Raw genomic sequence first — 22,793 nt, 5'->3', positions numbered from 1 at the left:
CTGCTCTTAATTTTGTTCTCGTTGGAAAATGCATTTCTTTTATTTGAACTTCCATTAATCTCAATCACAACGGGCGACGAATGAGATCGTGTCCTTGTAAATCTTGATCTTTCAAGTTGTTTTGATGTCATCTCTGGTGTTTTCAAACCTTCCCTGTCTTTAATACGCAGGTATTGGTGGTCTTCAAACCATCACGGTCAAAACTGAATTCATTATTATCATGCCGGACAGTATTGGTATTTTCTATCTTGAATGCCTTTCTACACGAGTTGACACTATTGATTAATGTGCTGCCACAACTTCAGAGTCACATTCCATGAAGCTTTCCCAAGTCAAAAAGATTGTCTGCTTGTTTTCGACTTCATCGCTTCCGAACTATGCAATTTTTTTTGAAAATTTTTTCAGTTTAATACCTACTTTTTTACTGTAAAAACGTAGAGTGAGTTTGTGCACGTAAAAGTCGTTTGCGCGATGTTGTATTTCGCACAATAACGAATTGGTTTAGGACTGTTTGCTCAGTCGCAAAAGTAGGATTAACTGTTATTTACATCCATTCTTTGGTAAAGAAAAAGAATAAAAAATATTTTTATTAGTTCCTCAAACAGCTCGAAGCGTGGCATGTATTTGATCCGATATACCATAATACAAGCATATGGATACTGAAATAGACCTTTTTTTCGGTTTAACTACGTACTAACTTATACACGAGGAAAAACTCGTGACGCAAAGTCGCAAACACACAAAGCCTAGGCATTCCTATGGCGTGTGGTCTCCGCCATTATTGAAGAATCGATTTTGTTATGCAAAATTCGATTGTGAAATATTGAATTGTGATACATTGTCGTCACGTTGTACTATATTCTGCAATTGTGATACCCTAAATGGTGAAAGTCGTAAATTTGAAAACAATAAACTGTGAAGAGCTAAATTATACAACATCAAATTGTGATGCATTAAAATTGTAAATAGAGAAATTGTGCAACATTAAATTGTGAAACGCTAAATTGTGCTACTTTAAATTGTGGAACGCTAAATTGTGCAACATTAAATTGTGAAACGCTAAATTGTGCTACTTTAAATTGTGGAACGCTAAATTGTGCAACATTAAATTGTGAAACGCTAAATTGTGCTGCTTTAAATTGTGAAACGCTAAATTGTGCTACTTTAAATTGTGAAACGCTAAATTGTGCTACATTAAATTGTGAAACGCTAAATTGTGCTACTTTAAATTGTGAAACGCTAAATTGTGCTACTTTAAATTGTGGAACGCTAAATTGTGGTGCTTTAAATTGTGAAACGCTAAATTGTGCTACTTTAAATTGTGGAACGCTAAATTGTGCTACTTTAAATTGTGAAACGCTAAATTGTGGTGCCTTAAATTGTGAAACGCTAAATTGTGCTACTTTAAATTGTGAAACGCTAAATTGTGCTACTTTAAATTGTGAAACGCTAAATTGTGCTACTTTAAATTGTGAAACGCTAAATTGTGGTGCTTTAAATTGTGAAACGCTAAATTGTGCTACTTTAAATTGTGAAACGCTAAATTGTGCTACTTTAAATTGTGGAACGCTAAATTGTGGTGCTTTAAATTGTGAAACGCTAAATTGTGCTACTTTAAATTGTGAAACGCTAAATTGTGCTACTTTAAATTGTGAAACGCTAAATTGTGGTGCTTTAAATTGTGAAACGCTAAATTGTGCTACTTTAAATTGTGGAACGCTAAATTGTGCTACTTTAAATTGTGGAACGCTAAATTGTGCTACTTTAAATTGTGAAACGCTAAATTGTGGTGCTTTAAATTGTGAAACGCTAAATTGTGCTACTTTAAATTGTGAAACGCTAAATTGTGCTACTTTAAATTGTGAAATTCCAACGCACTGTTTCCACTCAATCTGTGTTGAGGTTAAGCGAATTTAGCTCGAGGACGTCAAAAATTACATTTGCATTTTCATGCGCTAAATTCAGCAAATTGCCAAATTACTTCTGCGCCAGTGGTCTGCGCATGCACAGTCCTCTCGACATCAGTCTCCGCGTTTTTCTCACGGTCTGATTGTTGCCTGGTTACCAAGTTACATAAACATTTTTCATTTTTTCAAAAATCAGTTTTGTTTACAAAGTTTATTTCACAAAATGTCGACAAAGAAATGATTCAAAGCATGAATAAGGACGGTACTATAGACTTTACTAAACTAGAAAAGCAACTGCTTGTGGCCGTTGAGGAGGATGCAAAATATCAAAGGGAAAATGATGCGAAATTTCGGGCCGTGGCTCAAAGAGTTGGTTCTTACGAAGAGTTCAAGGATATCGTGGCTGCTTCGCATTTAAAACCACTGGATAAAAAAGACACGGAAGGTATGATTGAAGATAAATGTTTAATTAGTTGAAACAGTTTTGATGTGTTGAATTTATCAACCCCCCCCCATTTATGCAAAGGCATTAACAGCGCTCCCCCCCCCTCCATAATACCTTTCGATACCTTTTGAATACCTTTCGAAACGAAAACCTTTAATATGCACTTATGATATGCACTCGTGATTGACTTTGCCATCCAATTTTGCTGTTGTGATGTTTTATTCCTTCATGCAGTATAGTGCCTTATCGATTTTTAGGTTTGCACAACAGAAAACAGCCGTGGAATCCTTACGCAGATAAAACCAATCAACAAACAGTGTCTCTGACCAACACCTCAAAACCAGATGACTTATCCCTCCCTCAAAATAGTCATGAATTTCACAAATATTGGAGGAAATGCCAAAGAGACAATTGGAAGAGATACCGATACCTTATCGCTATAGGCGGTCCATTGTTGGCAGAGATCTTCAGAGCTGAAATTTCGATGGGTTTACTTGGAGAAGTTATTAGTACTATGCATGAACTTTGGCAGGAGGAAGATTTGACAAAGATTTGTAGCATTTTGCATAGTCTATCTACAGTTAAACGTTTCTCATTGTCTTTACAATTTCTAAGCAAGAAAGAGAAGACTTTGTTGATAGAACTTTTTAGAAAGATGAACGAGACAATAGCTAGTTTGAAAGACACTGGTGGAGTTTTTAGGCAAGATATGCTTCAGACACTAGAGATAAATTATGGGGTAAAGCATGACGTGTGTGAATGATAAAATAGAATGTAATTTTAATAAAAGTAATTTATTATGAAATATTTACTTTTTCTGAATTGTCTCATGAGCTGTCAGCAGATACTTCAGCAAGAACTGAAGAGGGAAGGTGTGGTCGGATTGGTGCAAGAGCTGTTCTAGGTTGTAGTGTTTGCTGTGTCTATTTATTTGGAGCTGTTCACTGGTGAGTCATGTAGGCAAGGGTAATTGAGCCAATAGAGCATCCTCAGAATAAACCAAAGTAAATAATCTATCATAAAAATATTTTTAAAATTCTATCATTAGAATATATATGCTTTCTATGAATATTATATATATTCAGTTTACTGAGTACATTATAGAGCTCAGTGGTTGGTGGAATTCAATATGGCCGCTAAATAGATGCTGAAAGTTGTGTTTTGTTCGTTGTTTTTTTGAGATAATTCTTAGCCTCTATTCTTCTTATCGTAGAAACCTGAATACTGGAATATATTGAATATGGGTGGAGGCGATCTGGTGAGTTATTTGGCGTAGAAATGAGTATAAGTCAGGAAATTGTCGAGATGGAAAATTTGCTTCTCTCCCCCCAGAGATTTTATATTGTAATGCTTCTAGCTCGCGTCAGACGTATTGCCAAGGACCCCATTTTTAATATAATGCCAGCAGCCGCATGGGCATTGTAACTTATCCTGGTCTTTCTGAAAGTGTGTCCCATCATTTAACTTATAGTTATCCTGATCTCAATATCTGTCACTTGTCAAGGAAGATGCAGAAAGAATGTTTATAACATATTTGTTTAATTTTTTAGAATTTAAAAAAGAGTTGGCATCCTCAAACTTTACAAAACATTGAAAAAGTATGGAAGGCAGAACAAAAGGCCGAGGCGGAAGCCAAGAAAATCGAGCAACTTCAGCGGGAGTTACACGAGGAACGGCAGAGAGAGGAAATGCAGAGATATGCCATTGATCAAGGAATTGCAAAGTACAACATCAATTGATTCTTGGAGTTATGCTTAAAGTGTATTGTGTATTTTTAAAGTCCAAAAATTTCTCCTTGTAGGAAGAAATCTGATCGTTTAGAATGGATGTACTCGGCGCCAGGACATGCTGGTATAAACCGGGAGGACTACTTGTTGGGAAAAGCGATTGATAAAGCTGTTGATCCTTTGGCCACAAATGATGAGAAGGTATCCATTGGAATAACTATCCAAGTGAAGACCAAATTAATATCCACAAGTTCCCATTATGGTACTCATGCAATCCTAATCTTCACGTTGAATAATTCTGGTTTATAACTTTTAGAATGCCGATGCACCAGGGGCATGTTTTATGGACACTGACAGTCCGAGTGAAAGCAATGACCTTGCAGCAAAGATCAGAGACGATCCCCTGTTCATGATCAAGAAGAAAGAGAATGAGAAAAAGAAGGAGCTTCTTAAGAATCCTGTTCGGATGAAACAGTTGCAACAAATGTTGAAAGAGGATTTAAAGAAGAAGAAAAAGAAAGATAAAAAGCGAAAAAAGGAAAAGAGAAAAAGGGTTTCTTCTGATGAAGAAAGAACAAATAATCATCGGTTGGTATTTTCGCTTCTGATGTAACCATAGGCTTGTGATGTAACCATACTGATGTGATAATTATACAGTATTTCTGATATTTTCGCATTTAATCTAGTTCAAAGGCTTCATTGAGAAAATACCACTCATCTTCAAGTGATGATAGCGATGACCACGGTTCTACAAGTAAAAGAAACAAGAAGACAGAAAAGTACAGAGATTCTGAACAAAATGATGATATGAGAACTACCAAATATGATAGACACAGAGAATCTAGAAAGCAAAGGGTATATTCTAGTTCTCCTGAAAGAAACTCTGTCAGATCAGGTAGAAAAAAGGACAAAACAGAAAAGAAAGTTCATAATAAACACACAAGGTCAAGATCCAGATCTGAGTCACCTAAGAGAGATTCTTCAAGAAAATATTCCAGGTCATCTAGTCCAAGAAGAGAACGAAGAGGTGGAGCCACATCAAATGGCCATTCGAGAGAAAGGCACTATCGTAACGCAGATACCAAAGAGGGCAAAAGACATCAGGATCAACGACATAGATCTCAGTCCCCGTCGTCAAGACAACCTGGTTCGTACTCACTGTATTCTGCTCGAAGTAAAACGAAACAAAGTGAATCAACTATATCAAGGTTTGTTCCTGCATCTTACATAAATGATTATTGCTTTTCCACAGCCATCTGATATAGCTGAGGTCATGATCATTTGAAATTGTGTTTCTAAATATTCTACATAAAAAGAGTAAAGGATGGAGTTCATTTTGATTTGATTTCAATAGGAAATTGACAGACGAGGAACGAGAAAGAAGACTTGCTGAGATGATGGATAATGCGAAGTAAGTAGAATATGGTAATGCTGTCTGTTGTAAACTTAATTATTAAGATATTTGCTGAGGACTAGTTTATTGATGATAGAGCTATTTAGTTTGAGTAAAGTTAGTTTAGTTCAATGTTAGTTTAGTTCAACTCAGTGAGCTAGATATCAAGAATAGATTTTGTTTTCTTGCAGGTGGAGGGACGAGCAACGAGGGAAAAATGTAAAAAAATACAAGGTGACTTCCTGGTTAATGGTTAAATCTTTGAGAAAGTTATCATAGTTCATTCATTCAATTTAATTGACGTTTTTGGTTTATAGGAAGAAGATGAGGCTGAGGCAAAACAAATTGCACAGAACACCCAGAAAGGAGCAAGTTTTGTCCAGTAAGTATTCTTCATGGTATATATAAATTTTTACAGTATTACAGTGTCTGTCCATTGAATCATTTCATGTTTTTTTTCCACACAGGCCAATGAAAGTTCAAACATACACCTCCTCGGATGCGTCTGTGGAAAACAGAATAAAAAGGAATATTAATTCTCTCCAAAGAACTCCTGCAGCTATGGAGAAATTTTTGAAGAAATAATGTGGAATTGTCAAACATATCTTTTTAAATATTTTACTTTCTGTATATAAAAAATGTATAAATATAAAAATGAAGTCACACACAAATCTTCATAAAATTTTTTTGACATATTCATACGACAATCGTAGGAGGCTGTAGTACTGCGTGTTATATTAAACTTTGAACTATCTCTGAGGTTTCCTTGACATTCCTTCATGAGACATTGTTGCTAACTATTATAAAGCACTGTTCACTACAGATAAAAACGACGGCAGAGGTGAGATTGTCCACGCGTGGAGATGAGACATTCGCGTGATCGCGAGAATATTCATTATCATTGTTGCAAAATTGTAATTATAAACACTTTAAATTTGCAATTTTCATGAATAATTGATGTTCAAACTATTTACCGTCATATGTATTCGCTTTCAGAACACAGGAGACACTTTATTCTGTCATATTTTAGATGTGATCATGAATCACTCGATAGAGTTCGAGTGATTTTGCTCAAACTACTGGCACATGTGGATATAAAAAATTATGGCAATGAAGAGAATAACAGATGAACTTGTTAATTTGTAACTTGGTTTATGACCTGCAACGCTGATTTAAAATGGCCACTGAGGAGTATAAATTAGTTGGTGATCGATCAGGGTCTATGAGCAGCAGCAGCGGAGATGAAAGTGATATAAAACCATCTCGTAGAAGACGTAAGTATTTACTATAGAATTTCCCCTGTTATAATTCTGATATAACATGTAACATCATTTGCGACTGTGTTTTCGTGTTTTGTTGTAGCAATTATAGAACCTGTGTTATTTTGGTTCATAATTGCTAAAGCGGAACTTGAAAGCTTTGTAAACGTGTATTTTTTCCTCCCTTTTTTAATATTATGTTAATAAGTTAATATTTTTGACACCGTGATATTCTGTTGAGTTACTGTACTGTGATGTTGTGATGGATTTTGTATAAAACAAAAATATAGTGTACGTTTTATTCACGAAAGCTTTCATACATTTGCCAAATGATTGTATAATTGCATAAATATTTTAATTTCTCTCATCACTTTCATCTTTTGTTGAGGTGTAACAGTATATTTTCACGATTTATTAGTTTTACCAGATAGAAATATACTATTCAACGCTTACATTTGAAAATAATACTTACAGATTAATAACACTTACTTTTATAAACTGTATGCAATGATATAGAAAATTCCTAAGCCTCTGATGTTGTATCCATGGCTATATACTATAGTTGTTTGATTAATTGAGGAATTGATATTGTCTGAAAGCTTTTTGAGTGTTGTCTTAGACCAAATATAAGTTCTCAATATTGGTTGTGCAGTATCATTGCAGTGCCTTGCTCCACTGAGAGGGCATGAAACAGAAACATAATTTTAATGTGCCTAAAATTTTATCCCCAATAGTTTATTGTTTTATGCATTGAGGAAAAAATATTGCTTGTGTGAATGATGACCAGTGTTGATGCAGTTTTTCTGAGCCAATGCCAGCCACTGTTGGCCTATTGTTCATTGCTTTTCTATTTTAGTTGCTTCTATAACCCAGTTATTGATTTTTATTCAATTTCTGTTTAGGTGGTGGTGATACCCAGCATAGTGCTTCAAATAGAGCAGAAATTCAGGTTAGTGAGATCCTAACAGTGCTAACAAAGGGACGTCTGTATGTTTCAAATATAAAATTGATTTTTGTCCTAGAGTTCTGGTTGTATACTTGATGAGAAATATCCTTGTAGCGTGTGGTTCATTTTGGGAAATGAAGTTTGTGAAAGATTCTCGTATTATGGTATACATAGTAAGTGGTCAATTAGGCTTGTTTTCGGCAAAGAATCCACTAGAGTGCTAGCTAGTTTATTGCCATTGAGCCATGGTTAATTAATAAAGAAAAGGCAAATACCTGCCGAAAAAAATTTGAAAGACAGAAGTTAAAATTTATTTTAGCTTGAAAAAAAACACACCTGAAGCAGGTATTACCTTGTCACCTTGCGGTAATAAGAAAGAACTTGACTTAACAATAAGAGACACAGTTGTAACTCTAAGTGCATGATGGGCTTAATAGCCACATAATATTGTTCCAAACCTAGACATTAACTTTGTGGAAATGGTTTGAAGCTGTAATCTTATTACATAGCAAGCTCAAGATCATATATTTGATTCAATTTTTTGTATATTTTTAGCAATCCTTGTGCTGTATCTTACGAGCATGCTTAAAATGGACAATGAACGAGCAACAGCCATATACCATGCCTTCAACATGTTCTGTTACTTTAGTCCCCTCTTTGGTGCAATCATTGCTGACAGCTTTTTGGGAAAATACAAGTATGTTTTATTATACCAAATATAAATGTATTGATAGATATGTTTCAAGTCATGTCACTTTGATTAACATAGCTCTGATAAGTGTTCTCTTCTGATTTTAGAACTATATTATATGTATCAATTATCTATGGAATAGGAAATATTATTGTTGCAGTTACTGCAGTACCATCTATATTGAACTCTGTAAAATTGTAAGTTTCTAGATTTTTTTGAATTTGGCTCTTTAGTGCTTTCATGATAACAGAAGTGGGTATCTTGAGATTTGCTTTAATATTTATCTCATTATTACAGAGCTGGACCTATGGTGGGTCTATTATTAATAGCTTTGGGAACAGGTGGAATTAAACCTTGCGTTTCTGCATTTGGAGGTGACCAGTTTGGTCCAAATCAGGTACTGGTATTTGAGATTAGAAGTATTTACTATCTTTCAAGAACTAAGACAATTTTGATATTTATCGAAGATAGTTGTGACAATAATATTTTCAATTTATTTTTAGCAACATCTTTTAGAGAGTTTTTTCTCCATCTTCTATTTTTCTATCAATTTTGGAAGCTTGTTGTCGATGATAGTAACGCCAGTGTTGAGAGGTTATGGCTATTTCTATTTCATTTATGTTATTCTCATTTCAACCCCAAAGTTTAAATGGCTACAAAATTAATAAAATTGTAAATTTTAGGGGATGTTTCATGCTTTGGTAATGATTGTTATAGTCTGGCATTTGGTGTTCCTGCCGGATTGATGATTATTTCTATAAGTAAGACATATATAGTGCACTGTAATTAAAATATATTTCAGTTGTGTATATTATTAATGTTATACCATTAAATTTTAGTCGTATTTGTGGCTGGGACACCAAGGTATAAAAGGAATCCTCCATCTGGAAATGTTGTTGTCCAAGTGATATCATGTATTTTTGTAAGTATATATATTGTATGTTTATGCCTTTGGGTAACGTAACTTTGACCAAATGACTATGAATAAAAAAATTCATAAAATCTCTACTCAGCATGCAGCACGAAGAAGATGCAGTTCGGTTGGTCGTCGTGTAGCAAAACAGCATTGGCTGGATTGGGCTGAGGATAAATATAGCGTAAGCATGCATGTGTATTTGCTGTTTTCCATTGTGCTGTTCTTATAGCTACATAATATATATCTACCTTTTCAGAAAGCTATGGTATCTGATGTTAAGGCTTTACTTCGAGTGCTATTCATGTTTCTACCTTTACCTCTGTTCTGGACGTTGTTTGATCAACAGGTTTATACCTATATTGTACTGATTAATTAAAGCACATTGGTAGTTTTTTTAAAATAGTTTAGCAATATTGCAGTGAACTCTTTCTAGAACAGCAGAGTAAGGACCAAATTGATTTACTGCGCTACTCTGAGAGGTTTTCCTGTTAGATGGTTAGCCTTTGAAGAAAGAGTGTAAGGGGATAGGTTTTGTGTCTGTTCTAGACCAAGATACCTGCCTTGTTTTAGATGTAAATAGAAAGAAATAGAATATTCTTTCTTTTTAGGGGTCTAGGTGGACACTACAGGCAGAGCTGTTGGATGGCCACATTGTAAGGGCATTTAATTTATATATTTAACAATTATTCATCTTCATAAAAAAACCCTTTATGACTTTTGAATGAATTGTCATTCTTGCATGCTATTTATGTTTTGAACTTTTGATAATGCTGTTGTTCATTTCTCTTCAGGGTGACCTATTAACTATCAAACCAGATCAAATGCAGGTAATGTTATTAAATTTTTATTGCAATATTAGCATAAGCATGATGATTGATGAAATATATTAATGTAAATTTTAAAAACTTTATAGGCTCTTAATCCTATCTTTATTCTGGTTCTTATTCCAATATTTGAAAGAATTCTTTATCCAATTATGAGAAAATGTGGATTTGCTTTAAGGTGACACTGCTGATAAATATACTCTATTAACATATAAGCTGTAAGCTAGACTATATAGTATACATTGTTAATTGTTATATAGTTATTTACATGTTACTATAAATTACTAAACATTACTCAACATTACTACAAAAATTCACTATACAATGTTATAGATTACCATATAGTCCTATACATTAAGGATTTTTGATACATTGTAATACCTTGTTTAAAAGAATAGCAAATTACCGTTTGTTGTAGACCCTTGCAAAGAATGTGTTTTGGGATGTTCTTGGCAAGTATTTCATTCTTAATGGCAGCTTTTTTGCAGCTAAATATTCAGGTATGTGTCAGCTGCAATCACAGAGTTTGTTTTTTGAAACATTGTGCAAATAATATCATATAGGTTCAATGAATTGCAATAACTAATGAAACACAAATGACTGCATATCTTAGTCAACCAAGGTTTGTCATTTAATTTACCTTATTAAGCAGTCTTTTTACATTTCTTCTAGGCAACAACAATCAGGCATCACCCTGCGCCATTTAGACAATCAAATTTAAGAGTCATCAATGCAGCTCGTTGTTCACTGAATGTCACATTTGCAAAATACCCTTCATTGATCTTGAATATTCCTCAAAGATCTGTAAGTTTTTGTACAGCATGTATGCGTGGTAGCATTCTCAAGATCTCCGAATATGAGGTTATAGAAAGGGTAGTAATTGCATTATTTTATCATATAGGCAAGTGACTATTTGGTCCTCCCATCGTATGTGAACGAAGTCTTTGTCAGAGCAGACAAATGTCCGCAGTCACCCACATTGGCCTATTTCAAAAAAGAAGAGGTTTTCCCACTGTCTTTAGTGTCCAAGAAATCTTTTGAGTTGGTCATCTCCAATTATCAAGGGAAATTTTCATTCAAACAGTTCAGAATAAAATTTCTCAATAAAATAAAAAGTGGTACATCACGTGTGAGGTAATTGCCAGTCGATTTTAGCAGAAACGTTTTTTTAAAAGTTGAATGAAAATTACTGGTTTATATTTCAATGGCATGTTATATTTTTTTATCCAGGTTCATTCATGCTGGTGCTGCAGTTGTTCCAAAAATTTCTATCAAATTAAATAGCACATTTTCTATCAAGAATTTAACAAGATTAAATGCAACCCAATATCTCAGACTAAAGTCTGAAAGGTTTGTATATATTGAATGCATCGTTTAGCTATTAAATTAAATCAATAATTTTATCAATGGCATGAAATATATGTTTTATATACTTGTCGCAAGTTTCCATACAATATTTTCTTCAGGTATGACATTGAAGTTATAGATGGTAATACTAATAAAGTTAGGTTGAAGGTTAGTAATAATTACTTATTAGAACTGTGACCCAAAGGGTTTGCTGGGCTGGTATGTTTTTTTTCTTGCCAGGCTAATTGGTATTCACCATAGTCATATGGACAAGTCATATGTACAATTTGCACATTTTTTTATTCATTTCTTAGGAAAAAATAGAATTTGAAAACAGTGGAATGTACACAGTCATTGTCCAGGGAAATCCTGTTACCCCAGACAATCCTGAGGTATTAAAGCTTTGCATTGTTATTTGATAAATAAATAAAATGTGTTTTTGATCTGAGTTAAATGTTTTAATCACAGCTTATCTTGGAAAAATATGTTGAAGTTAGTGCAAAAACAGTTCCAATGTTTTGGCAAATCCCTCAGTATCTGGCAATCACTTCAGCTGAAGTCATGTTCTCCATCACTGGACTTGAATTTGCTTATTCTCAGGTAAATTATTTACACAAAAAAAGAAAGGAAAGCAATCATCTTAAGGGCAATGAAATCATTTCAAGTGACGTAAAAACAATATTTTCCCTTAATTCTTCTCCTTTTTTTCAGTCTCCACCAAGTATGAAGTCTTGTATTATGGCCGCATGGTTATTGACTGTTTCTGTTGGAAATTTGATTGTGGTTATCTTCGCTGAAGCTCGTTTCTTTTATAATATGGTAATCTTTTGGGATTATTTACTTGGCAAATACATAGGAGGAATTGATGACAGCTTTTTTTTACTTAGGCCTACGAGTTCTTCTTTTTTGCCGGTCTGTTGGTTGTGGTTGTGATCATATTTGCAGTGATGGCTCAGTTTTATACGTATGTCTGTGAAGGAAGCATGCAAGTCAATGAACTCAATGAAGATAACCAAATTCTGCTTGAAGAGACTGAAGATGACAATGGTTGATATCTGGTACTACTTAATACTCTTTCTCAGTGTATTCATAAGGCAACGGGAATTATTGCTTGAAGGTCGTTGTGTACAAATGAACACAAAATGGAATATTTTACAAGCAATTGATTTTAATTTAATTTATTGTCGTGTGACTAAAATAATAAATATGTTTGTGTTTAAATACAAAAGTGCGAAGTTTTACATCTATCAGGCAATTTTTTTCCTGCCCAACCTTTTTTGTTTAATGTTCTTATTGCGCCAAAAAATGTGAGTATTTGAACAGCAGGCACAGTTGTGTAGTGGTTAATAAGACAGTTGACTGACAAGTTAAGAGGTGGTGGTTCGAATCTGTGAAGGGTAAAAAAAGAAAAGAGTGAATTATTGAGTAGAACTGTTGGAAGAAAGGTTTAAGTTTGCCAGAAGATGGAGCAGATTTCAACAGCAGCCAGTGTGGTGTAATGGTTAATGCAATTGACTGACAAGTTAACAGTTGGTGGTTCGAACCTGTTGAGGGTAAAAAAAAGAAAAGGAATTAAATGAATTATTAAGTAGAAATGTTAAAAGGAAGGTTTAAGTGTGCCAGAAAACACTAGAGAAAAAAACTAAGTAGAAAAAAAACTAGAGAAATAGAAGAAAAAAAACAGAGAAAAGAAAACTAACCAGAAAAACTAGAGAAAAACTAGAGAATAAAAGACAAGAGAAAATAGAAAAAAAAACTAGAGAAATAGAAGAAAAAATAGAGAAATAGAAGAAAAAACTAGAGAAGAAAAAACTAAAGAAATAGAAGAAAAAACCAGAGAAAAAACTAACTAGAAAAACTAGAGAAAAAAACAAGAGAAAAGCATTAAGAAAAGAACTGGAGAAAAAAACTAAGTAGAAAAAAAACTAGAGAAATAGAAGAAAAAACCACAGAAAAAATTAACTAGAAAAACTAGAGAAAAAAACAAGAGAAAAACATTAAGAAAAAACTAGAGAAAAAAAACTAGAGAAAAAACTAAGTAGAAAAAAAACTAGAGAAATAGAAGAAAAAACCAGAGAAAAAACTAACTAGAAAAACTAGAGAAAAAAACAAGAGAAAACATTAAGAAAAAAAACTGGAGAAAAAACTAAGTAGAAAAATAACTAGAGAAATAGAAGAAAAAACCAGAGAAAAGAAAACTAACTAGAAAAACTAGAGAATAAAAGACAAGAGAAAATAGAAAAAAACTAGAGAAATAAAAGAAAAAATAGAGAAATAGTAGAACAAACTAGAGAAAAAAAACTAGAGCAATAGAAGAAAATACTAACAGGTTTAACTTAGAAAAATACTAAAAAATATTAAGAGGTTTAATTTAGAATTGTCAAGTCACACAGAAGAACTTGCAAAATAAAAACACTAACACCATCAGACGAAAAGGTTTATTTCTTAAACTTTACAAAGAAAAAAGATTTATAAATCCAAGTTTTGAAAATTGTCACATAATTCATCACATTTCACACTAAAAAATATTAATCAATGAAACTGGGTGCCTTTCAACTTTCTTAAACACCAAAGAAAAAAAGAATTTCATCAAAAAAATAATAAGAGAAAATATATTTAGAAAAAATACTAATACTAAGAAGAAATTAAAGAGAAAAGAAGTATGAGAAAAAGCCAAAAGCAACGGCCAAAATATTTTCAATTGTGAAAGCACAGGGAAAAACATGCAAAATCAAAACACCAACACCACCAGACAAAAAAGGTTTACTTCTTAAACCTTACAAAGAAAAAATTCTCTTTATAAATCCAAGTTTTGAAAATTGTCACATAATTGATCACATTTCACACATGTTATCACACACTAAAATATTCAATGAATCTAGGATAGGGCTAAAATAATTCAGGTTCTTCTGGGGTGCCTTTCAACTTTCTTCAACTTCATTCATTCTAAAGAGAAAAAGCATTTCATCAATCCTTTTAGGCAAAAAGTTGTATTTTCAACCTGACATCATTATTAAAAGATATTACTCATTATCTTAGTTTAGCCATCTTTCATGGATAGACAATACATTCGTGAATGCATTTTGTTTTATGCCAATTATATTTTTGCTATTTTCAATAAAAAGAATGTGTCACATGCATATATTCAACCCAGAAATATGTCACTATTTAATTTGAACACAGAAAAACTGGGTACCACCCTTCTGAGTACTACAGAATATAAATCACATGGAAATCAGAAAAATTTCTCCCAAGTTTAAAATAGTAGTTGCTGGTCTTTTTCATGGATATTTATTGTAAGACAACCACAGGAATTTTAGTAATCAGCCAGACTGGTTCAGCTGTTATAGCATTAAGTTTCATCATTGGTTTCACGCATGGTGACCATAGAAGCAAATTACAATTTCATTGTTGTCATCTCAACAATGTAGTGGCTTTTTAAAATAAAATGCTGACCATCCATGACAAAATCAAATTACCTCAGTGCAGATATCTTGTTCACTTTCCAATCAATGTACATCTGACAGTAAAGTTCATATCCACGGCTCATGTTGCACTCTTGACCAGGGAAAATCTTGAATATTACAAGAACACATGATTAATCTAAAATTCCATTTTCAACTATCTTAATTATTGTCTAGTTTTTGGTCAGGCATTCTATGGTTACTTCATCCCTCTATATAAATATGCTATATTTATTCAAAGCCCACCACAGGAATTTATCATTGGTGACCACATAGGGAGCATAGAAGCAAAGTTCACTTAGCAATCTTAACAAAATTGTGACTGCCTGACGATTTTCATGAAGATCCTAGTTGCAGCAAATTCCCCCTTATACTAAATAACAAAATATATATCTGGGCGGTTGATATGTATTACAAGGTCACTACAAGAATTTCAGCTGCAAGGCTAATATAAATTTTGAAGGAACAATCAAATTACCTCTGCAAAAATCTTGTTCACTTCCAATTTTCCTCTGACAGTAAAGTCCATATCCACAGCAGCTCATGTGGCTGGTTGCACTCTTGACCAAGGAAAATCTTGAATATATAAAGAAATCATTATTAATACAAAATTCCATTTTCAACTATCTTAATTATTGTCTAGTTTTTCATCAGGTATTCCATGGTTACTTCATCCCTCTATATATAACTATGGTTGCTATATTTATTCAAAGACCAGCACAGGAATTTATTACTGGTGACACATAGCGAGTCTGCCTGACGATTTTCATGAAAAAGATCCTAGTTGCAGCAAATTCCCCCTTATAATAAATAACAAAATATATATCCGGGCAGTTGATATGTATTACAAAGTCACTACAAGAATTTCAGCTGCAAGGCTAATATAAATTTTGAAGGAACAATCGAATTACCTCTGTGCAGAAATCTTGTTCACTTCCAATGTTCATCTGACAGTAAAGTTCATATCCACAGTTCATGTTGCACTCTTGACCAAGAAAAATCTTGAATATAAAAAGACATTATTAATATAAAATTCCATTTTCAACTATCTTAATTACTGTCTAGTTTTTGGTCAGGTAATCTATGGTTACTTCATCCCTCTATATATAACTATGGTTGCTATATTTATTTAAAGACCACCACAGGAATTTATTACTGGTGACACATAGTGAGCATAGAAGCAATGTTAACTTAGTAATCTTAACAAAATTTGTGACTGCCTGACGATTTTCCAAAAAAAGATCCTAGTTGCAGCAAATTCCCTCTTATACTATTGAAATAAAATATATACCCAGGCAGTTAATATGTATTACAAGGTAGTGACAAGAATTTCAGCTGCAAGGCTAATATAAATTTAGAAGAGACAATCGAATTACCTCTGTGCAGAAATCTTGTTCACTTCCAATGTTGACCAAGGAAAATCTTTAATATAATTGCATTTTTAACTACCTTAATTATTGTCTAGTTTTAGCAGAAGGCACACAAACAGTAAAGTAAAATACTTAACTTTGACCAGACAGCACAACAATCTTGCTCAGAAAGGTCCGCGAACGGTCCACGTGTATAGTTTTCTTCGGCATCGCCATTTTGAATTCGGCCGGGCGAGTCTTGAACTGATTTCTATTTCAACTGATTTCTATTTCAACTGTTCTCTTGACGTTCGTCTTGATAACTGGCTGTTGAGATAAACGTTAATGACAAAATGTTCAGTTCTGCTTCAGTCTATAGGTGCGGAAATTGCTCATGACATAAATTTTCAGTAAAAAATTATCATCATTGCAGGCAGAATTAAGCTCGAAACTTTAGATAACCTTGTACGCAGAATATTTCATATTGTATATGGCTTTTTGTCATTTCTGGCCAACAATTAGCAGAAGGCACACAAACATCAAAGACAAAGTAAAATACTTAACTTTGACCAGACAGCACAACAATCTTGCTCAGAAAGGTCCGCGAACGGTCCACGTGGATGGTTTTCTTTGGCATCGCCATTTTGAATTTGGCCGGGCGAGTCTTCTATTCTCATCTTTTTTCTCTTCACGTTCATCTTGACAAATAGCTGTTCAGATAAACCTATATACAACAAAAAAAAAGGGTCGGCTCAGCTACACTGTACTCCTTAAGGAAGGCCTACGGCCTTCCCGTAGATTAGTGTAAAGGCCTACAGTGGGAACTAGCAGCGTGCGGGGGACCAAAACGCTCTAGGCAAACGGTCCCCCTACTGGGGTCGGACAAAGCAACCGCAGATTACGCATATAATCGCCGGAACCCACCTTTTAGTCAACGGCGAACTCCTTCTTCCTCGAACAATCTTCAATCTTGCTGAGCTTCGATCTTGCTGTCCACCTTCGATCGCCACCTATCTAAAGAAATTTTTTTTTAACGTTGAGATTAATTTTATAGGCAATAATTACCATGTGATCATAGCAGATCACGTGGATGATAATGTACGACAACATGCCGATCAACTCCGAACATCATCGTGAGCGATGTTACTATAAACGAATCACTAAACGCCTAGAAAAAAGTTGTCCTTTCCTATATTTCAACCTTTTAAAAGCAGTGCATTCTAGTTTTGTTTTGAAGCACAATTTGTTTTTTGCTTCTAGTTTTTTGGTTTCGTTTTAAAAGTTGAATTGTCGCTGTGCCGAATTCTTTGTATTTCTGATGTCAAACAATCCTGTACTTTTTGGTATCATAAATATAAGCTCCTTTGTTTTGGAGACATACAACAGTTTTTTTTATATTTTAGCCAAAACATATAGCAGCAATTACAGATTCACTAAGTTCATTCTCATCTTGATTGACAAATTTTTAAAGGACTTGAATCGATTCCATGCGATCTACAATAGCTGGGCGAACGTCTTACACCTAAAGTCAGTCAAAGATTGTTGTATCTCAATTCTTTAGCTTCAGTGGTTCTTTAGCTTTAGCAATAGTTTATTTCCCTTTCTTATCATTGCATTCCAGTTTCAAATTATAGTTTATATTGTCTTTCCAGGCATTTATTCCACATTTCCCTTTCTTATCATTGCATTCCAGTTTCAATTGTAAAAGTGATTCTTTAAACCCTCAGATCAAAACATTGGCAAAAACAATCTGAAACACAAAATATTAACATCAGACTCTGATAAAACAACATTGAATCAACGTTTAAACAATTCTACTTCCCCTCATTCTAACTTCTAAGGCTACTAAATGGTGCTGACCCCTCCCATATATCAAACTACATGCATCAACCTGCCTTGGCAAAAACAAAAAAGGGCTTTAAAGAAGTAGTTTTCCATTTCTTTTCTCAGCACTTAATCGAATGTTTCAAAATACAAACTAATTTGGCAACACATTTCCCACAATTATGTCAAACACCGAATACATGCTCTGAAATGATTCGCCATTCCTCTCGAGTGAAGGTGGATTTTTTAATAAAATTAAACCCCAAATCTTTCTTAAAACTACTGCACCCTTATTGAAGTGTTCGGTTGGGGCATGGAACGTTAAAATAAAACGAAAACAACACACTATTAAAAAAAGTACGAAAATTTAATAAAATTGCGGCTTACTGCCTTACTCACCTCGTGGTTTTCAAATCTACGCGCCTTTCACTTTATTTCTCGCTGGACTTTTAATCTAACAAAGCAGAACAAATGAACGTCATTTACGTGAAATAAATGCTTGGGCATCACAAACATTCTTACTCTAAAACGTTGAACTAATGCGAAAGAAATCGACCAAAAAAATGTTCAGAAAATTCCGACATTCGATGCGCGAAAAAATCCAGCAAACACAAAACATACGCTTATGAGATATATATCTAGATATACTTATAATCGGAATATCCTTTTCTCAACAAGCTTCACTTCATTAAAATAACTTTATAGTTTCTCTTTAAAACATATAAATTTAAAATTTTCCGGGCTTTCCTTCGCCCTTCTTCTCCGAAATCTATCCTCGTTCCCAGGTTTTCCGCGTACTGGGCGTGCCGAATGCCCGCCCCCTGATTTGTGCATAAATTTACCTCACAATTTTATATTATTCATACTGCACGTCTAAATTCTAAAACCATCAATATTTTCAATACATTCAATATTTTTCAGGTAATTAGTTATTGTATTTAAAATTGATTGTGATAGTGATTTATTTGCTTCTTTCTCCATGTAAATAATCATCAGAACAAGTTTCAAAATTCATGTTTGTAAATTCATAAATTCTTGCTCTTTCCACAAAATTCCTCAGTCAGCACTTTTTTATTGCGAAGACCCCCAGTGCAATCGATTACCCAGGGTTTTTGACAAACCTAGGAGGATGGCCCACCAAATCAATTTGGAATTTCCCACAATTTGCAAAACCATCCAAAGCTCCCATTTTCATCATATAATAAACAATTATTGGATAAGGTTTTTGTGATATGCAGAGTTATATCACAAAAACCGAATTCAATAATTGTTTTATTATACATTTGAAGAATAGTAAACATAGTATTAAAGAATGAAAAACCTTATTTAATAGCAACATCCAAAAATACATCAATTATTAATACATAAATACAAATAAATACATTCAAATGAATACCGCTGGTTAACCACCCCAGGCTCACTTGCAGATTGCGTGATTTATTCGTCAACTATTAGCCAAACAAATAGCTTTTACTACTATAATGTATAATAATACCAATAAAGAGACAGTACAGAGATCAGAGATCAACTGAAGCAGTAACATATTGTACATGATCCATAAACATCTGGGGCTTTTAAGTCTAGGTCATTGATTTTTTTTATTTTTATTTTGAAAAACATAAAAATCTTTTCATGACATATTGCAAGCCAAGTTGCTCTGAGTGAAAAAAGACTTGTAGGAATCTTCAATTACTATAGTTACCCAGAACAAACACACCCCATGGTGGAAAATAGATGATTTTGGGAACAAGTAACAAACTATGTTTTAACGCTAGAACGACGGTATTAGTTTTATTTAGTTCTAAATATTTTTGGCTCGAAGCTGAACCTCAAATAAATAAAACTTTTCCAAAATGTTTTACAGGCTATAAATATAAAACTTCTATCATCTATCAAAAATAAACAGTCCCTATTTTACATAGACTGAATGGAATACAAAAACTTTTAGGTTCACATCCGAGCCAATTGTCTTTAGAGTCAACCATTTTATCAAGTTAGCTTTATTAATTTTTGAATTATCTTTCACGAAAATTAGGGGGATGAGAGTTTTAGTTTTCTAGTAAAAGCGACCAAAAAATTTTTGTTAAATCATACAGAACAATGAAACAAGATAATCGACTCATTTTGTTTGCTTGGGATAAAACCCTGATTAATTAAACTTTTCGTTTAATTCTTACATTTTTTACATATTTTTTTGAGAAAAAATATTGAGGATCGATTACGGAAACATTTAAGTTTGCATCCCTGGAAATTTTTAAAACAGGGTAAATCTGCATTTATAATGACCAAGACCACCTTAATGAAATCTGTCAATTCTAGAGGGAGCATATTTTGAACAAGTCAAAAGTCTAAATACTAAGTCTAAATATTATATTGGTGATGCCATTTTAATACATACAGCATCAAGTGTCACTTAATGCAGTTGGTGTGTGTAAACTTAAAACTGTTTCTGAACATTCTCAAAACAAAACAAAAACAGTTCCTGATCAGATAAAAATTAAATATACAAATTAAAATTGAACATCATAACCATGATGAAACAGACAACCATGCTAGGGACATTAACCATTACTGGTGTTTTGATTCGAGACAGGCATTTATTAGAGAGAGAGGCCTAATACAAATGTATGTTGAAGGGAATGGTTTGAGACGTTTATATGATAGAGACTCTTTATTGCATCATTTACAGTTACAGTATGTAAACTGTATGAGCGCAGTCACTGTATGTTACTGTATGAGCGCAGTCAAATCAAGTCAGTAAAATGCTGGAATACTACGACATGAGTTACTCATTATTCAAAAACCTATCAAGCTCATTTGCAATAATACAAAAAAATAGAAAGCCCAAGCGAAAATCACAGTTAACCGTAAGAAACTCACCTACCAATGACTGAAGTAGGTTTTCAAGGAAGGACTTTCGTATCCACCATGTTAAAATTAGTCATCTTTGAATTTGTTTCGATGCTTCCTTCTAAAATGCAAAAATACCGACTGCAGTTAATAAACACCAAACATCTTTAGCAATGCTTGTTCAGTTCTAGCCAGACGATTTTTAATGCACAATTTTTAAAATTAATAAACATACCTTGTTATCCTGTGATGATGGTAAAGCTAAAAAAGCCTGATCTCATTTACAATCTACAAAATATCAAAAGTTGAAAAGTTTTACTCATTTGTAAAAGTTATTGCAAGTAATCAGATGATAACGGGCGAACTGCAGAAGCTGGGTTTGTTGGACTCCCTACACGCGAATTTTGAATTAAACTAATAGTTTTTAATAGTTCACATATTTCTGTGTTCTAAGTGGCTATTTCCACGCAATATTTGTCCATTACTAGCTGGTAGTCATCACAGTAAACCAAATTATGAGTAAAAGCAATCAGCTGTGATCCTTCCATATGTTAAATTCCACTTATTAGAATTCGAAATTAAACAACTATTATAACCTTTATATCGCTTTCTTTCGCTTAAGATTACACTAAATAACAAAGCAAGGAGATGGGAGTATTTTCAATACCTTTTCCGAGCTTGTAGCGCCAACATTTTACGATCTTTTTGCAAGCAAAAACATTTCTTGACTGACCACCATATTGAATAGATCGAGAGAGAAGCTCATCGTGAACTGCGCATGTGTTAGGTTCAGCATAAATTATTACGTCATAGATATGATTACGTAAACTTCATTTGCATATATTGAGTAGACTGATCGTAAATTTAAAAGGAAGGCAAAAGAGGTTGCTACCACAACCCGGGGGCGCATTGGGGGAGAAAAACAAACCCCCGCCGCGCCCCCAATTGAGGTAGCAGAGAGGAAGTTTTTAGAAAGATCCCGAAGGATCTTCAACGATACCGCCCGAAGGCAGCACCGTGAGAAGTGACCACAAAAAAGAAGGGTCAAGAAAACAAAGATGACAACCGAAAACCCTCAGAAGAGAAGAGCACACAACACCCAATTTCCTATTAAAAATGTCTAGCATATATATGTGACATAGCTCAGTGTTCTGATTGTGGGAGTGTTCCACATGCGCACTGAAATCGTAGGCATGACCATATTAGTTCACTGCGACTGCGTGGCGTTTTTTGCTATTCTATTTGCGTTTTATCATTTGCAATAGCATTTAGATTTGTTAAAAAAAAGCAAAGTATAAAAATTGAAAATTTCGTTTCGGCGGATAGTGTATATATAGCGAACGTAGGCGAACGTCCAAAACGTGCACGTCCATACATCATATGCCTGCGTACATACAAGTCGCAAATGTAGTAAATTACGCGTACCTATAAAACATGCACGTCCTTACATCGTATGTATACTTGTGGACTTTGAATCAATTTAATCAAGCCTTGGACATAATTAACCCTTTTTCCAAGCAGCTAATTACCAAAACTTTCCAACAGTAACACGAAAATCTCCCTGGAAACCCAATAAATTTTTTTTTGCTTTCGGGTCGTGACGAAAACATTTTTTCCCATGGAAGATTCGAACCACCAACTTGCCAAGAGCGAGGCAACTCTCGTTACCTCGCGACTATTCCCTGTTTCAATAATGAATAGTATTTTTTATTTTACTTAAATCTTTTTTTTCAAGATGCTAATGAGAAACATTCCGTCCAGCATTCGAACCATTCCCTAAATAAACACGAGAACACCAATTTCTCCCTCGAAACCCAACAAAAACGTGAATACCGAGAATCGGTATCAGTC

The 22,793-nt window shown here is 33.8% G+C and overlaps 3 protein-coding genes and 2 long non-coding RNA genes across 10 annotated transcripts; 3 read left to right on the top strand and 2 right to left on the bottom strand.

Annotated features, from left to right (window-relative positions):
- Positions 1–1,800: 1,800 nt before the first annotated feature.
- Positions 1,801–3,281, top strand: LOC114531591 (coiled-coil domain-containing protein 103-like). Its single transcript, XM_028553202.1, has 2 exons — positions 1,801–2,352; positions 2,610–3,281. Exons 1-2 carry the CDS (start codon positions 2,145–2,147, stop codon positions 3,113–3,115), a joined length of 714 nt encoding a protein of 237 aa, XP_028409003.1. The 5' UTR covers positions 1,801–2,144; the 3' UTR covers positions 3,116–3,281.
- Positions 3,282–3,592: 311 nt separating this feature from the next.
- Positions 3,593–6,057, top strand: LOC114531575 (pre-mRNA-splicing factor CWC25 homolog). Its single transcript, XM_028553185.1, has 8 exons — positions 3,593–3,610; positions 3,903–4,075; positions 4,154–4,280; positions 4,396–4,667; positions 4,766–4,833; positions 4,910–5,226; positions 5,790–5,854; positions 5,940–6,057. The coding sequence occupies exons 1-8, from the start codon at positions 3,593–3,595 to the stop codon at positions 6,055–6,057; spliced, it is 1,158 nt and encodes a 385-aa protein (XP_028408986.1).
- Positions 6,058–6,090: 33 nt separating this feature from the next.
- LOC114531590 (solute carrier family 15 member 2-like) lies at positions 6,091–13,140 on the top strand. Of its 2 annotated transcripts, none has more exons than XM_028553201.1 (24): positions 6,091–6,313; positions 6,503–6,746; positions 7,634–7,680; positions 7,754–7,850; positions 8,233–8,374; positions 8,476–8,565; positions 8,666–8,765; positions 8,872–8,962; positions 9,052–9,129; positions 9,208–9,290; positions 9,382–9,465; positions 9,541–9,630; positions 9,893–9,937; positions 10,076–10,111; positions 10,198–10,286; positions 10,527–10,608; positions 10,781–10,912; positions 11,010–11,242; positions 11,339–11,458; positions 11,575–11,623; positions 11,770–11,847; positions 11,924–12,055; positions 12,167–12,274; positions 12,343–13,140. In XM_028553201.1, the coding sequence occupies exons 2-24, from the start codon at positions 6,650–6,652 to the stop codon at positions 12,505–12,507; spliced, it is 2,268 nt and encodes a 755-aa protein (XP_028409002.1). In that variant the 5' UTR covers positions 6,091–6,313; positions 6,503–6,649; the 3' UTR covers positions 12,508–13,140. The 2 variants fall into 2 exon arrangements, with proteins under 2 accessions (XP_028409002.1, XP_028409001.1); XM_028553200.1 differs by having other exon boundaries at positions 6,091–6,386.
- A 1,114-nt stretch (positions 13,141–14,254) lies between these two features.
- LOC114531658 lies at positions 14,255–16,323 on the bottom strand. Of its 2 annotated transcripts, none has more exons than XR_003687861.1 (3): positions 16,296–16,323; positions 14,935–15,029; positions 14,255–14,401 (listed from the first exon to the last, which is right to left on the bottom strand). It is a non-coding gene; the product is annotated as an uncharacterized LOC114531658 (long non-coding RNA). The 2 variants fall into 2 exon arrangements; XR_003687860.1 differs by lacking the exon at positions 16,296–16,323 and adding an exon at positions 15,398–15,425.
- A 234-nt stretch (positions 16,324–16,557) lies between these two features.
- LOC114531674 lies at positions 16,558–21,709 on the bottom strand. 4 transcript variants are annotated; one of them, XR_003687872.1, is made up of 7 exons: positions 21,610–21,709; positions 21,178–21,230; positions 20,973–21,063; positions 18,492–18,546; positions 17,789–18,018; positions 17,193–17,282; positions 16,558–16,992 (listed from the first exon to the last, which is right to left on the bottom strand). It is a non-coding gene; the product is annotated as an uncharacterized LOC114531674 (long non-coding RNA). The 4 variants fall into 4 exon arrangements; XR_003687871.1 differs by having other exon boundaries at positions 17,695–18,018; positions 20,977–21,063; XR_003687870.1 differs by having other exon boundaries at positions 20,977–21,063.
- Between the last annotated feature and the right edge of the window lie 1,084 nt (positions 21,710–22,793).

This window comes from Dendronephthya gigantea, unplaced genomic scaffold (assembly GCF_004324835.1).
Source record: "Dendronephthya gigantea isolate DGI-Jeju-01 unplaced genomic scaffold, DenGig_1.0 000073F, whole genome shotgun sequence".
Lineage (NCBI taxonomy): Eukaryota > Metazoa > Cnidaria > Anthozoa > Malacalcyonacea > Nephtheidae > Dendronephthya > Dendronephthya gigantea.
This window is presented reverse-complemented; position numbering and strand designations above follow the sequence as displayed.